The sequence below is a fragment of the Conger conger genome, chromosome 9, assembly GCF_963514075.1.
Source record: "Conger conger chromosome 9, fConCon1.1, whole genome shotgun sequence".
Lineage (NCBI taxonomy): Eukaryota > Metazoa > Chordata > Actinopteri > Anguilliformes > Congridae > Conger > Conger conger.
In genome coordinates this window covers 50,792,903-50,805,885 of record NC_083768.1, presented here as the reverse complement: position 1 = coordinate 50,805,885, position 12,983 = coordinate 50,792,903, and the positions used below count along the sequence as shown (strand labels likewise).

The window sequence follows — 12,983 nt, the reverse complement described above, 5'->3', positions numbered from 1 at the left end:
GGCTCATGGTGATGCAATTTCAGTGAACTGCTGAAAATGTCCTTCACACAAAGAGGGTGAGATTTGGACAGAGACGATCCTTTGTAGCGGTAACTCACATAATCCTGTATAAAATGTGAAGCAAATGACATTATGGGCAAAGGACAAAAAACACAACATGACTGGATTAACCTACTGAATTAGCTATACTAATGAGATCACTGGCAAAGCTCTGAGTATCCAACCAAGTTCCACAACCGCTATCCTGACTGCACAGCAGTTGGTGAGCGTTTCAGGGGAAACAGGGTCTAGCATGTTTCCTTCCGAAACAGCATTGTGACAATGGTGCCACCTGAACTGTGCATTCCAAATTTTTCCAAAATATAATAATTAAAAACCACAAACACTTGGTCATCATGCTATTATCAACCAGAATGCGAAGCCCACATAAGACTGTTTAACTGCCTTGATTTATGGCTGACTCACAACTGCCCCTTCGCATATAAAAGCGCTCCGTTTGGGCCAGCGGAGAATGTATTCGTATTGAATCGCTTCTCCTAAATGCACTTCAAACTCAGTTATAATTTAGCCCTTGTGGAATTTGCCAACTGAAATTGTAGAACACATTTGCCCTTTGAGAACTTTGAAAGGGTCTCCAGCAAAGATATATTACTCACTGGCGAAGTGATCTAAATGAATTACAAATAGCAGCAGAGCACAACTTTAAACCAAAGAATTCTGAAAACACTTTTACATGGCACACTGGTAAATATTTGATTGAATTTCCCCACTGTCAAAGGGGTCCCTTTCGTATTAAAATTTCCCCTCTTCACCATAGATAGTGTATGAATTAGGATACGAGGAGAGTATCGTATATCGTAATGCCGCTGTGTGACCATAATCCTGGGCGTAACTAATGCACTGGAGAATTCGCACCAAAAAATCGAAATGACATGGAGTGTAAAACATCATCTGCGTTTGCCACGTCTCGAGGGGAGGGGGGAGGGGGGAGGGGGCTGTAGTGTCTCTTGGGAGGACCATCGCGGAGGATTTCAAAGCTTAACGCTCCAGGGCAAACCCTCTCTGCTCCAGCTATTTTATGAACCTGGCCTCCTTTCCCATTAAAATATTCCTCCACAGAACAAAGAGCTCAATGCATAACAGACACATCAACGTACTGTACACACGAGCAACGATGGGTTCATTCAGAGTACTCCTACAGTAAAAAGAAAACAAAAATCCTACGGCGTGTTTTTTTGTCCAAATGCAACCCTGTGTCTATAAAAGGCAAACTATCTTGATTTGTATCGATTGGCTATTAATATTTATGGCCTGGGATTGCAACCCACGGTAGAGGTTTTGCTGGGCATTTCCCATCAGCGGGGAAGCTGTTATTGAATTGAATGGGTGATTTATTATTCATTGGGACCAGGCTTTTACCTCAAAGCACTTTCCTGACACGCCAATGTCATAACAAGCTCACAGAGTATCAAGCTCTCCTTAAGGGAGAGGGAAAAGGAGAATGAACTCATCCTTCTCTTTGTACAGCTGGTCTGAGAGCAGATATTCCCAGCTGTGTATTATCCCGAAGGCAGTTTTCTTTACCCACCTGCTGATCTGAGAACAGTCAATAACTCTGTCTAGGTAAGCCTAAAAGGCTAGTTTCTTTGCAGTACAGATGGCCTGAGACCTGTCGTTCAAGTTAAGTCCAACAGGCCCGTTTGCCATTTATTAAATTAAAATACATTAAATAGAGTGCACTCAGTTTCCAAAATGTAACAAAGCACTTCCATACTCCACTGGTACTGAAAATGCAAGCACTCATGGTTTTCATGGTTGTCCCAATAGTTCTCACGGATAGCAGAACAATCATCTTCCCCTACGTTCTAAATGAGCATTTCAGGGCAAAAAAAGGCTGTACATTTCTGCTCCAAAGTAGGTGTGCATATGTGCAAATGCTTTTTATCCTTGGGGTAATCATTTAGGTTACATCAAAATAACTGCATTATCTGAATCCAAATTACAAGAGGACTTCAATTCATGTACTGTAAGCATAATGCTTTTCTATGACCAGCAAATACCTGAAGCTGAAATGCAACACTTGCTTGAATCGGCTACAGACGTATTACAGATTACTCATATTTTGGTTTAGCTTTAAACTAACAATTATGTTGATATGAAATATCATGCTGTGTGTTTGTTCCATAGAGATAGAAGGGCAGTCTCACAGTACATTAAACAGTCTGCCTCCATGTGGCTGAACTTACACAACATTTTAAATACATGCCACCCTAGTGACACGTTATGTAATTAGTCAGCCAATCAATGACTAATTAAGCAGTCCTCTACAGAACATAACATGGCAAAGAGTTCATTTCCATTACAAGGAACTTTAAAAATGAACCACTGAAAACACACATGTACGATAATGAGAACACTAGTTTCCCACATTTCTTATCCATCAGTTCTGTTTTACAGAGAAATTAAGACTTATTCAGCACCCTTTGATGTACATCAAAAGCATTTACTCTGCAGCAAAAAGGATGTCACATTGATTTTAATTCATTTTAATTCAGAGGGGGAAAAATTTATGTTCTGTAATACAAGACCACAGTAGAAGCAACTTGGAACCATCTTCTCTTTTAAGAGCAGAATCTGACTTTTAGGGATATTTACCCACAGTTGTTATACAGCATCTTGAAAATATACCATTGTAGAGTTACTTACTTAAAGCATATAATATACTTCACTGTAATAGGCACATTTACAATTGTAAAGGAAGTAAAAGGGATCTATTTTTTAATCATAGGGAGTTAGACTTCCAACAGCTGTTCACCCTTCCTGCAATAATCTTCTCAAACGGTGTCATCATTGTACTTCTGGATTCCTCTTATAGCCTACTCAAATTTCACCGTAACTATGGTGGCAGATAATGGGGGGAATAACCCCAGGGAGCGACAATGGGAGAAGAAATAAAGGGAGAACCGGCTGTGAGATAAACGGAAGGGGTGAATTGGCTTGACGAGATGCGTGTGAAATATGTCTCACTTAAACAACTACCAACCAACTTGCTTGCATGGCCAATCCACACTTAATTTAAATAACAGTTTTAGGTCTAATTATTTGCCAGTGAACTAAAGCCCTATTATTGTAGCAAAGCTGGAGTAAGCACAGTCACTGTTCTTGTGGTTTCAAACATGAAGAAATCAGCACAGGGCATAGAAATTGTAGACCTAATCGTAATGTTCAATACCTCATCTAGCAGTGTAGGTGGGGCAAGGAGTGGGATTCTGTTTTGAAGTATGTTTTCAATAGCAATGCAGTTCACTGATATTTTCCACTGCTGCATTCTTTATTGTTCTCGAAGTCTCACCGGGAGAACCATGGGGAAAACACTTCTTAAAAAACATGTACTTGACTGCAATTGGACCAAACATTTGCAATGAGGGATCTAGACCAATCACAGCAGAGTGTGTATGGTGTGTGATGAGAAAAGAATTGGAGCCTAGATACACCTTGTACTGGTAACTTTGTACTGCTAATTTCTGGTAACTTCAATTCATCTCACCTCTTTTTCTGGCTCACTTTAATTGGCTGTTCAATAGTTGCACCTTCAATTCATCTTTTTTACTTTTCCAATTTCCAAAAGGAGCTCAGGTTTATAACACAAAAGTGGTCATTTCAGGGTTGCTCCAATACACATGGACTACCGTTTGACAAACTGTTCTAGTATTTGATGAAAGGCACCATAGAGATCAAACCAGGACCACTTAATTGAAATAAGGATATCATTCTGCACACAAGACAATACATTATTGCTTCAATAAATCTAAAATACAGTCCTTCTGTGTAAACAGGCATTCTGGGAGGAATGAAAGTGCTCCATAAGCTCATCTTCTCCCATTTGTTTAAATGGAAATTTCTGTATATTTCCCAGCAGAGGGGCTCGGATTAGGTACTTTTTCATTTACATTTACATATTACACGATGCAAAAATGTCAGTGAGTGCGTGGCAGCCATCAGCTGACACATATCTCAGACAGAGCCAGAGCCAAGTGGAGCATTTGTTAACACTTGCTTCAGTGGCATGTTCACACAGAATGGTCTACCAGCCTTGTAGGAATGACACCCTTTTTTGTTGTATACTGTAAAGCCATTAGGTTGAATATCTACCAAATAGCCAATAGCCAAATGCTTATATACATACTCTACAAAGTAATTAAAAACAATTTCAATGATGAGCATCACATTTTTGCAATGTCAATGTCCACATAATTGCTTCTATATAGAGGTAATTTCATGTGTTACAATGGAAAAATATTGACACTGAAACATCTGTTTTGTGAGCATGAAATCATCACAAATGCTAATTTAACACGTCTTTAGGACTACATTCACCCAACCAAGTTTGGAGTTTTTACACATCAAATGCAGGAAATACAGCCTTGTCAGCTGATGCCATTGGTCGAAGATGTATATCAGGGCCTGCATTGTACAGCTGACAGAATAAAGTACCAGCTACCAGAAACGGCACACTTGAGTTATGAAGAGCACTGACGTCCAGCGTCTAAAGCCTATCAGACAAGCAGAGAGACAAGCGGAGACAGGGAGCAGACAGCTCCAAGCACTACAATCACATGTCTTCACAGCTGAAAGTTGGCGATAGCCTTTCATTACCAGGGCAGGGGAAGGGCTAATTAAGGGCTGTTTCACTGTACGAGATCTGCAAAAAATGTCACCAGGCACCAATTACTATCCACACAAAGACCGGCTTAAGCTGGGCTCTTACCTTTGAGGTATTCTAGATCCTTCCTGTGGAGGAGACAAGACAAAGTATTAATATTAGCATATCAGAGAGAAATTATTCATATGCTTTAAGCAAAGAACATAATAATGGCTAACATTAAAGATGCAAATATCCAATGATGTATGTATGATGAACAAGGAAGGTGATTATATGGGGAGATCAAAGTTCACTACCTTCACTCTGTCTTATGACTGTGTCATTAACGGACGAAGACAGGCAATCAGAGACTAACATTTCTGTCAGTACAGGACATTCATATCACATTATGGGATAATTCGAATATTTGATCTGTTTAGGGTGAATGTAAAAAAAAATTTACCTCCATACATCAGGAGTAGACAAAAAAAAAAGAACCCTTTCCACTTTGTCCCCTAGAGGGCAATTTCCACCCATTTTGTACTAGTCCTGGAAAAGTGTCAATATATCAAAAACTATTTACTGCACACACATGGTTGAAGACTTAAATTAAAAAAGAGGGTTGTACCATTCAGACATTTAAGACAGAACAAATGTACATGCTGTGTACACAAAACTACCAAAGAAATTACAAAACTCCTTATGTTTTTAATAGCACTGAATATCTCAAAAGACCTACCCAACTTTATATTTGTGCACAAACTTGATGTAAACTTGTGTACAAAATTCGGTAAAGATATCGACAGGCATTCAAATTCCACATGCGTTTTCCCAAAACTGTACCCAGATGTCCTCAAGTGTCCCAAAATCTCTCCAAATACAAAACAGCTGCATATTTTTTTGTCCAGACGAATGAAAGATCAGAAAAGCTTATTTTTCTACAAAATGTAAAGAAAATTAACCTTCAAGTGTGTTTATTCACATATATGAGTGTATGTTTTTATAAAGCATGCCCAAAGTGTCCAAAAACTCTCGAAAAAGGAGTACTAATGCTTTCTAACTAACCTGCATCACATTTCAAATGAAATTTATTTCAAAATGAAGTTAATTACAGGTTTATCTATATCTATCTAATATCTATCTATAGCAAGTCCAAATACTGTAGTACTGAAATGACCTAGCACAAGATGACATTCACTTAGTCCCAGCAAATAGATTGCTTTCTCGAAAACGGCTGAATGGATTACAAAATAAACTCCAATGTTAGTCAGAAAGCACCCATAGCTTCATAACCAGGTGGGATTTGGTTCTATAAATGTCTGTACACGTTTCCTTCACCTCTCAGATACTTCTGCCTTTTGGTGTATTTGGAGGGTTCTCATATAGTTTGGTACTTTGAGCATCAAGGCCCGAGATATATTGAGTGCGGCAGCCTCTTGGGATGTTGTGGTTTGTAAACTGAGGTGACGGTAACTCCTCGGAGCTCAGCGATTAGGACTTCAATGGTGTTTTTCTCGCTCTTTGATATTCTGATGCGATTGTCCAATTTTTTGCTAGTATGATGCTTCCGTATTTCTCATGAGGTCTTTCTGTGAGGGTGGTCATACCTTCCATACGAGGGCGAGGGTTTTTAGGTCCATGGTGGGTTTCTTGTAGGCAGAGAATATCACAATGATAAGCCCTTCAATATTTAAAGATATAATAGTCAGTGCTGGCCTCAAAGTTGGGCATTGGCCTCTCTTCTTTCTGCAGACTAAGGGGCTTCTGGCATCTGTTGAGCTTCTGGACATCGTTTACAATTTGCAGATAATACCAAGTATTACTTGACAGGGATTGCAACATGAACGCTTCTACTTTGATCCCCAAGGGGGCAAGTTGATAGGGCTAAGGAACCTTCAGATCAAAGGTTCCCTCAAAATCTAAGGATCTTTCTCACATATGTAATACTTTTGACCTATTTATTAATGCTATCAGTGATTTCTTAATAATGGTTTCTCAGCTGCTCAGCCCCTGGGAGATCTCACAGGCTACCATGACAAAATTTATATGAAAAACAAACACAAGATAGACTCCTCTGTCCACTCTTACATTATTACACTGTATTACACTGGTCTTATCACCAACAAAGCATAGGCTTGTAATGAGACTTAAAAGTACTATAAAATACTCTAGAGGTTTAAGTAGTTAAAAGTAGTTAAAGGTAAAGATGATTACCTTGTTTTAAGTTTTTGCTTGACAAGTGAAATTTCCCATTGGCAAATGAGTAAATGTCTGATCTCATTGGCAATCATTTATTTAACAAAAAAGATATAAGAATTGCAGTGTAATACAGAGGATAATAGAGAAAACCCCAACAGGCAGTGAATCGCAGTTAGACTAAAGGTGAGGTCCACTTTTCAAAGTAATGCCCCCACCACCCAATCTTTTCAACTTCTCTTCAACTTATCTGGGAGAAATCAGAAAGCAGACCCCGGACCAAGGAGGATGAGCCGCGAGCGAACGAGACTCCCAAAGGAGTCTGCAGGTAAGCTGTTGAGAGTGAGTGGGCTTGCCGAAACCCTACTAATTCCAGGGGTGGCGGGAGCCTGTTGCCAGGCAACGATGGGCCCGTGCTGCAAGCGCCTTTTCTTACTGAATCGGAGCAAAAGGCACCGTGTTTGTTCGGAGTCTCAGCTTAACTGCTGGGTGAAGAAGCTAGAAAAAAGATAGCAGAGATAACAGAGCGATAAATTCAAGGGAAATTGCACTTGGCTGCAGTCTTTCAGCACACCAAACCCTGCCAGATGTTTGTTCTCCGGTTGTTGTGGTTTTTTCCATAGCAACATGCCTAGTTTAATCAACTTCATGTGTAACAACTCTTTTTGGAGAGCATAAATACCAGAAATACTCAGATAAGCACCAAGTTCAGGAGAGTAGGTGTTCAGGTTGCCATGCACCAGCATCAGACATTGACGACCTGGTACTGGTTGATTAAGAGGATGGTATACCATAAAACACAAAAGGAAAAATATAACAAATAGGTGCGAGATTCACGTAACATCTGCTGTTCTCAATCCTTTTGTTGAGAAACTAATGTCTGTTCATTAAGAATACAATATGGTCCATGGTTATCGTAGCAGTTTAGCATTTCAAATTGAAATTAGTTTGTGGGCGAGATACGGGAGAGAAAGATTTATTCACTTTCTACAGATAAATAATTCCCTCTAAGAAAGCTCTGAAAAGAGTAACAGATAAGACTTAATTCCCCACAATCGAAAGTCTATTGGTTTGAAATAAAGATACCAAAAAGTCTAGGTTATAGTTTTTAATAACAGTAATATTATGGCATCTGTGAGGAATTCAATTTTAAATAAAGATATTATTTTGCTCCACCATCGCTTTTGCTACACAGTGAAACAACAGCAAAATGTTAATTGAAACAAATTGTAATATAATACCAAGCTCCAATCCATCCAAACACACTTTTCAGGAAAGGTCTACAGAAGACTATTAGCACACAGGGTCTATATTCACAAGTGTGAAGATGACATCACACGCCTCAGTGTTAGATGGGTTGAATGTCAGCCATTTTAAGAGCTATTTTTTATGGTGGAATTGCCTTGTGTAAGGAATAGATGCTGTAATAAAAACCAACAAGACTTCAAAAAGGATGAAATTCATACAGCAGGGTTTGTGTGCTTGGGCATTACTGTGCAAGGCAATTCACACGCTCTCCTGAAGTGATGTACTGTTTTTACACTCTATTTACATAGCCATTTACACCTCATAGATGCCCAACACTAACAGAATTATGTAATATTTTAGCAGTTGCCCACTTTTCTAAAGATACAGAAATTATATAACTGCTAACAAATGAAGTCACAATCGAAATAAGAATAACTGGTTAACTTTGTTTGCATAGAACATCTTTCTGCACATGAAATGAGATTATATTTATTGATGAGGCCAACTGTCATATTCATATGTCATATTCATATGACAATGTACAAGCATTATTTCCATACAGTAAGCAGTACAATTTTATTTTAAACGTAGCCAATGTGCATTTAAATGTATGGAACTGCAATGGTGTAACTGATTATGACAACCAAGTTGTAATCCAAAGTGATAATAAGTTGCAATCAAATTTCATGTATAAATTATACCTTGGATCCCATTTCAATGATAATACTGTGCATACTTCATTTTTAAAATCTGATTAACTGGGTGCTCACAGTGCACTTGCTAAAGGCCTATTGAACTAAGGATACATCTAGCTTAAAGCTAAAGGAAACTTCATCTTTTAATTGTAATGCTATACTTGAGTATATCATATAATATATCACATTTAATATGAGCAAAAAATTGATATGGCCCAATTGGCAATAGGCATTTTCGGACTTCTAACGGTCAAGAGAGAAATAGCAGCAACAAACACCTTCAACCATAACACTGTTTATCCCTCCCCCTTCTCTGTAAACACTCTGACGTTGAAACACCATTGGCCGTGGAAATTAGAACCAATTTCCAAACAATTACCTTGAATTATTCTACAGCTATTGTTGTACATAATCCATAAACAACCAGATATGGCTGTGGTTGCTAGGTGGCACACTGTAGTTCTCTGTAGCTGATGTAGCTATGATACCCCCCCCCCCCTTCTAGAGACATACAAAAATCACTTTGTCTCAAATTTCCCTCTGGTTGGCTGAACAAAAACAAAAAAGTTCGGAAAGGGTTTTAACCAGGAACTCATCTGGAGTTGTTAATATTGCTTTGGAGTAATTCCATTGCCGCCCATACCCCAAAGATGTGTTTTTTGGTTAACCTTACTGTAGCTTTATGTCTCCCAAAGGTAGTCTTATACAGAGGCCCTTCACAATATGAATATGAAGAGCATTTCTGACTCTACTGTCAGACCCATTTCCCCTCTCAGAAACACAGTCAGTCCCTGCTGAGATTATCCACACAAAAAAAACTAAAGCCACACACTCATACTCAAACCCCCTGTCAAATCAAGTTCACACCATGACATTAGTCTTTTATAACCATGTAAGGTGGTTGGGTTCGTCTCCCATTCCCTTCAGTATTCTCTACCTGAATTATCATAGGAGGACAATGTAAAATAATTATAGCAACATACAGTGCAGTCCGTAAATATTTGGACAGTGATACAATTCAATGATACAATGTTCTTTTGTCACCTTTAATTTGAAGGTATTTACATTCATATTGGGTGATCAGTGTAGGAATTGCATTCCTTTTAATATACTTATAGCCCCCCCCCGTTTTAGGGGAGCAAAAGTAATTAGACAGTTGGCTTCTCAGCCGTTTCTGTTTAGTCGGGTATATTCAATCACTATCTTAGTGCAGGTATAAGAAAGAATTCCATATCTTGTCTTGATTCTAGGCTTTTGACTGCCTTTGTAATTTACGTTTGTCAACATGAGGAGTTGTGCCAATGAAAGTCAAGGAAGCCATTATGAGGCTGTGAAATAAATAAAACAATAGTTTGAAGGCATTAGAAAAGATGCTTCTGTACACTTCAGAATTCATTCATTTGCTACTATAACAAAACAACTTAAAAGACTTAACTCAGCAGTTACAAGTGAATCAGCACCTGTGGCAGCCATACATAAACAAAACATGCCATCGTGTTTCACAGATGAGGGGTGTACTTTGGGTCTTTGGCAGTTCCTTTTAGCCTCCACACACGTCATCACTGTGATACGAGTCAATATTGGTCTCATCTGTCCAAAAGGCTGCAGTTCCAGACCTGCGCAGGCTCTTTTAGGTACTACTTAGCAAAGTGTAACCTGTACACTTTTGTAGCTAACTAGTGTTTGTGTGTTGCAGTGTAGCCTCTGTAAATCTGTTTCTGAAGAGTAGTTACTGAGACAACCCCACCTGTCTCCTGAAGAGTGTTTCTAATCTGTCAAACAGGTGTTTGGGGCTTCATTATGGCAATACTTTTTTCTGTCATCATCTGTAGAGTTCTTCCTTGGCCTACTAGCCCCTTTGCTAATACAGAGCTCGCTAGTGCTCTCTTTCCTCTTAATAATGTTCCAGTTTATTCTGATAAACCTACTGTTTGGCCTATGTCTCTGACTGGTTTTTTCTTTTTTCTTTTTTTATTCTTATTTCACAACCTCATAATGGCTTCCTTGACTGCCATTGGCACAACTCTTTATGTTCACAAACACAATAACAGACTAAAAAGGCAATAAAAAGCCTGGAAAGTTGCTGAATACTTTCTTATAACTAGACCACGGAAGCGATTGAATACACCTGACTAATCAGAAACAGCTCAAGAAGTGTACCGTCCGATTACTTTTGGTCCCCTGAAACAGGGGGACTATGTATAAAAAGGGCTGTAATTCCTATATGAATCACCCGATATGGATGTAAATCGCATCAAATTAAAGGTGATAGCACTTTCATAGTTTCATTTCAATCCCATGTGCTGGTATTTAGAGTCAAAATAACAGAAATTGTGTCACCATCGAAATCATTTACACTGTACATGTACTACAACAATCCACAACAAACCACATAAAGCATTTCCCTTTTTGTTTATTGCTTTCATGTCTAATATAACTTGCACATAATTAATGGTAATAGGTAAGCATGCAGTTCAGCGACTCTCACTCAATTTGCAATCATTTGCAGGTATGAACATATTTGCCTGGCAGCTGCTTGTTGGGAGAACATTAATAACCTGTGGAAGAGGCAGGTCAAAAAGGTCAGACAATGCTTATTACTACCAGAAAAACATGCTGCCAACAAGAATCACCCCATTATTAGATATGATACGTTTTCACAGTAGAATTAAATATGATAATATGAAGTTCATTTGGGTTTAGGTTTGGTTTGAATCTTAGGAAAACTGTTGCTGTTGCACCCCTTAGTGGTTAGATCACTGGTGTTAAAGCCCGTCCACACCAAGATCAATAACTATAATAACTATAAATATATCGTCCACACCACAACTATAACGACAACGACAGTGACAAACAATATCGCTGGAATCACTTTTTTTTACCAGCTGCACAAACGACAGAAAAACTGACAGCCAATCAATCCAAATTTACAGGGCATCACGTTCAAAATGTCTCGGCGCCACAATTTACAGAATGTTATCATTCATCAGCATCAATGCTCACATTATTATCGTTATAGTTACCGTTTCTAATTATAGTTTTTGGTGTGGACGGACCTTACGACTCCCCTTGATTAGATGTTTCAAGGTTAGAGGTTACATGGTGGGATGCACGCTATGAACATGTTGTGCTAGTTTTTTTTTCTGCCAAAATAATATGAACATATGCAAACAATGAAAAAGCGGTTTCACTGATCTGCAGCCAGAACGACTAATGAACCATCACTAGAACATGGTCATTGGATGTTTTTAACCACACACAAAAGCTTCAGAGGATTTTAAGACCATATTATGTTCCAAGCGCTCAAAATAACATGAGCCTAGAGTCTGTCTGTGACAAAGGAAATAATTGGAGCTCGCCATCCAACAATGTTAGCTAGCGTTTAAAGCGTTCATGCACGAACCAAATTAACTTCAACTGAGATCAAGGAAAAACAAGAAAATGAATAGCAGCTTGCAAGGCAAACAGATTATTATTATTATGAACATAATATAAGGTTATTATGTAACATAATATCAATTATAATTTAGCCCATGAGAGTAAATTCATACACGTTTTTTTAGACTCATATGGTTCCATAAACAAGATCAGGTCTTTAGAGCAAAAATTAAATGACAATTCCAATGTTAGCATCCCTTATCTTTTTGAATCACTCGCAACAAAAACCAACTGCGAGTGCAGCTGAATCCTGACCGCAGCTGTTCCTGCTTCGGAAAAAGAGTCAAACGCCCTGGTCTTGTAAACACGTGGGATTCGTATGAAAGCATATTTCAGCCAAAAAGGGGAATTTCTCAAAGCGCACCAGTCCTTTGATTGTGATTAAAGCCCTATGAGAAAAGCTGACACAGCCCAGCTGGAAGAACCGTCACTATTTACCCTTGGCAAATTTGACATAAATATTACATATGTAAGGTTTACGCTGCACTGGGCCTGTCTTTGATTTTTGGTGGTGATGTGAACGCATGACCTATTTCTCTTAAGTAACCGTTTGAAGCTGGGGGCTCTTTTCCTGACAGTGGGAGTGCTCTTTAAACCATGGAATCTGCCCAGCAACTTAGGCAATGCGGCGAGCATTCAAAAAAGAAAGAAGGCTTTACACGTGATCTTACAATTGTACGGGGAACCAGATCAGATAAGTTAATGTGGCTGCCTTTACTACTGTTGACAAATAGCCTCCAGGGGAGGGCAGGCTTTTCATCCTG

General features: G+C 38.8%; 1 protein-coding gene across 2 annotated transcripts in view; it reads right to left on the bottom strand.

Annotated features, from left to right (window-relative positions):
• LOC133136341 (dysbindin-A-like) overlaps positions 1-12,983 on the bottom strand; it is a 77,522-nt gene that overhangs the window by 39,850 nt on the left and 24,689 nt on the right. For both annotated transcript variants that reach the window (XM_061253765.1, XM_061253766.1), the window contains exon 7: positions 4,769-4,791. In XM_061253765.1, the coding sequence (XP_061109749.1) occupies positions 4,769-4,791 (23 nt within the window). The remainder of the gene's footprint in view (positions 1-4,768; positions 4,792-12,983) is intronic.